This window comes from Triticum aestivum, chromosome 3D (assembly GCF_018294505.1).
Source record: "Triticum aestivum cultivar Chinese Spring chromosome 3D, IWGSC CS RefSeq v2.1, whole genome shotgun sequence".
Taxonomy (NCBI): domain Eukaryota; kingdom Viridiplantae; phylum Streptophyta; class Magnoliopsida; order Poales; family Poaceae; genus Triticum; species Triticum aestivum.
Genome location: NC_057802.1, coordinates 7,250,534 through 7,254,149, shown reverse-complemented (window position 1 = coordinate 7,254,149; position 3,616 = coordinate 7,250,534). Strand labels below are relative to the sequence as shown.

At 44.3% G+C, this 3,616-nt stretch overlaps 1 protein-coding gene across 1 annotated transcript; it reads right to left on the bottom strand.

Moving 5' to 3' along the window:
- Positions 1 to 1,807: 1,807 nt before the first annotated feature.
- On the bottom strand, positions 1,808 to 2,380 carry LOC123073678 (uncharacterized; the record flags this gene model as incomplete). Its single annotated transcript, XM_044496737.1, is given in 1 exon segment — positions 1,808 to 2,380. A coding segment is annotated over 1 exon segment (545 nt), but the record flags the coding sequence as incomplete, so codon positions are not given.
- Positions 2,381 to 3,616: the final 1,236 nt, after the last annotated feature.

Genomic DNA, 3,616 nt, shown 5'->3' with positions numbered 1-3,616 from the left:
TGCTCCGAGATTGAATGCAGCGATCACTTATTTTTCAAGTGTGTGCTGTGGCCCAACAGTTGTGGTCTATGAAACTGTCTTCTGTTCTGCTGTCTTATGAAGCTTATGGTGGACTTTTCGTAACAAACTCTGTTTTCAGGGAAGACGATAAACTCTGTTTTCAGAAGGACGCTGGAGCAATGTAAAGGAGGTGTGGCGTGCGCTCTAGAGCCGCACTCTGCACCGATGGAAGATCGTCTGCAAGACCTCTCAATCAGCCCTCCTGGAAAGAAATCTAGCGCTCCTCGACAAGCTCATGGTCGAATTACCTTGGATCGCTTGGTGAACCTGAGTTTTCTGCTCAAGCTCGTCCCCTGTACCTGCGGAAGAACACTAGCTGGTTCAATGTTTAGTTTCCTACTAGTAGATTGTTGTGTTTCCCTCTCCTGTGAACTGTAATGAACTTTTATCTACGGAGCACGTTGTACTGCTACAATGTTGCTTCGTTGTGCTTAATGGAGCAGGGAGGCAACCCCTTTTGACGTAAAACACAAGCCTGTGATGGTTTAGGTCACAGCTGCTTGTGTGGGTTTTCGTGGGGAGCAAGAGCTATCTGCCTTTTGGGCTTGGGTAGCATGCATTGCAACCATGATGATGAAAACTGAGGTGAATTAGACAGCAAAATCATGGCATTCCAGATCCAAGATTGCTACTTATGTTGGAAGTAATCTAAACTAGCCAAAATCATAGAGGTGAGCTGGGTTAGTAGTTTCTCTGGAACATCTGGTGGTGTCTCTCGAACATCAGGCATGATTTGATTTTTGAACAAAGAATGGCAAAGCACCCCACTGACACCATATTTTGTGTGCTGAGTAAATCACAAGTCGACCCTCTTCGATTTCTGTGCTGCGTAACGTGGGAGTGTCAAGTGTAAAGATCAATGCCAGAATTTGTACTGTAAAAGATACGCATTTAGTAGTTGCAGAAATTGAGACAAAGGAGACCACATGCATCCATGCTGCTTTGATTGGTACAATAAGCGCACGTACCCAACAAGATAATCAGTTTAACATCCACCGGGCAATGCTGACTTAATGCCTCGACGCCGTTCAAGATTACCACAAACATGTTATCTGCAAATAGTTCATCAAGTCTACAATCTCAACATAGACCCGCGAAGGGAAGCGGGTAAGACGCCCATACCAACGGTTCCAACGTTCGTTTTACTACCACCAACTACATACCCATCTACTCTACGAAAACCTTGGCAAATCTCATCTGCTTCAAATGAACCCGACCTTTCCCTGCTAGCACGACTTGTCCAAAGCAACAACTTCTACGTTACCCTGCAGGCCTGCACAAACAAAATCGCCATAAGAACCGATGGCAGAGCTGAAGGAAACAGTCATGATTGAATAACATCACGCGATAGTATCAATCCTAGCGACCTAGTCCTTGTCAAATACCTAGACAGGAGTACTGCTTAGCTTGATGTGCAGAAGAGTATGCGTAATATCTCTATTCACCAACACAAAACATATCTTAAGCGACTGACGGTGTCATAATCTAGGTTCTAAATTACAACCCATCAACTCAGCCGTGGTACGGACACATACCCGATTTATGTTCTAAATAATGAGAAAATTCAGTGAGGGGGGTACTTCCTGGATAACATGAAACTACTATACAAGAATAAGAGCATTTGTACAGCTCTGCCCTACTGCATACAGAACAGAAGCAATAGAAACAGTGCATCAATTCAGTCTACCAATTAATGTTAAAAGCTCCTTAAAAGGCTACCAATTAAAGGAAAAAAACACATAGCTATGAGATATAGAAGTATTTACCTCTCCTGGTTACTGGGGGTGAGGAAACAACACACCAGAACTGTAGATCCCTTCAAAAACCTTCAGGTGGAACTGCAGAGTGCCGGCAAAGGTCTGAATTAACCTGCACATATTAGCTGCCTTGCACAGTGAACTTTCTGCATCAGCATGTGCTGTTGGGTCCAAGAGCGAGTAGTTGCTCACAACAAGGTCAAATTCCAAAACATTGGATCCCAATAGAAAAAGTGAACGGTTCAGAACTTGAACTGCAAGCTTGGCTTGGGCCAGGTTGTTCTTCATCTCTACTTCCTGCTCAGTCCCCATCATATCTCCAAACTGAGACTCGTACACCATGAACAGCCCTGTAACAAATGCAACGGTGGGCACAAGAACTCGATGGGCCCCCTCAATCTCAGCCATCAAGTTCCCAGCACCCACGATTTGGCCAGCGTTGCGCTCCCCGATAGCACAGCGTCGAAACCCGACTTCGGCCGAAACCTCTGCTATTAAATCAATGAGCTCATGGACCTGATGACGTGCTGCGGTAACTTTTGGGGCCAGCACAGCAGGTAAGACTTCGTTTGATAGTGGCATTGTGCTTACTGACCTGCAGCAATAATGACGCCGATCAATTTAAAACGGATGAAAGCCATGCTATAAACTGAATTTCAACTTTCATAAGCCACAACCCATACCAAGTGACCAATTTAACATACGTTGAAATAATAAGCATTAAAACGAATCTTAGCACCCTTTGGAATGAACAAAAGTTGAAGCTTTTTTCGAAAAGGGGGATCTCCCCGGCCTCTGCATCAGAGTGATGCATACGGCCATCTTATTAACGAAATAAAAGGTTCCAACAAGGTTCCAAAGTCTCCGACTGAAAAGTAATAAAAAGATAGCTCACACAGAGCTAAAGAGGCTGGACACACAGACTAGCCAAGATAAAACGCCACAACCGGCTGGCTAAAGATAGATAGGTAAACTAATTGCCTATCCTATTACATGACCGCCATCCAAACCGGTTGAAGATATCCCGAGCTACCATCTCCCAGCGGATAGATCCAGTAACCAAATGCTCCCTGGCCTCCATCGGAGTGAGTAGCGACCATGAATGGATCACGGCCGTGGCTCGGAAAATAACCTGCAAAAAGTGAATACGTGATGTTCTGTTAAAAACCAAATCATTTCTGCAAGTCCAGATAGTCCACAATAAAGCGCAAACTCCAACACGAATATGTCTCGCTAATTCAGGCTCAATCCCAGTGAGTCATGTCCCAAATAACGTAGTGACAGAATTCAGTGGAGTAATATTAAAAGCAATGTGAACCGTCCGCCAAAGTACTCTGGCAAACGGGCAATCAAAAAAGAGATGTTTGATCGTCTCATCCCGATCACAGAAGCTACACCACGTAGGTCCTGTCCAATTACGCTTAATCAAGTTATCCTTGGTTAAAATAACCTGTTTATGGACAAACCACATAAACACTTTTATTTTCAAAGGAACTTTGACAGCCCAAACATGCTTGGAGGTAGGAATGGAGCTCGAATTAATTACATCAATATACATTGATTTAACCGTGAATACTCCAGACCTAGTCAGTTTCCAGCGTAATTCATCGGGTTGTTGAGAAAGATGGACATCCATTAGTCTCCGAACTAGACGGAGCCAATCTTCCCAACGATTGCCCACTAACGACCGTCTGAACTGAATATTAAGGGGGATGGATTGAAACACCGTAGCAACGAACACCTCACGTCGTTGAACAATGCGATATAAAGACGGATATTGAATGGCCAAGGGTGTCTCG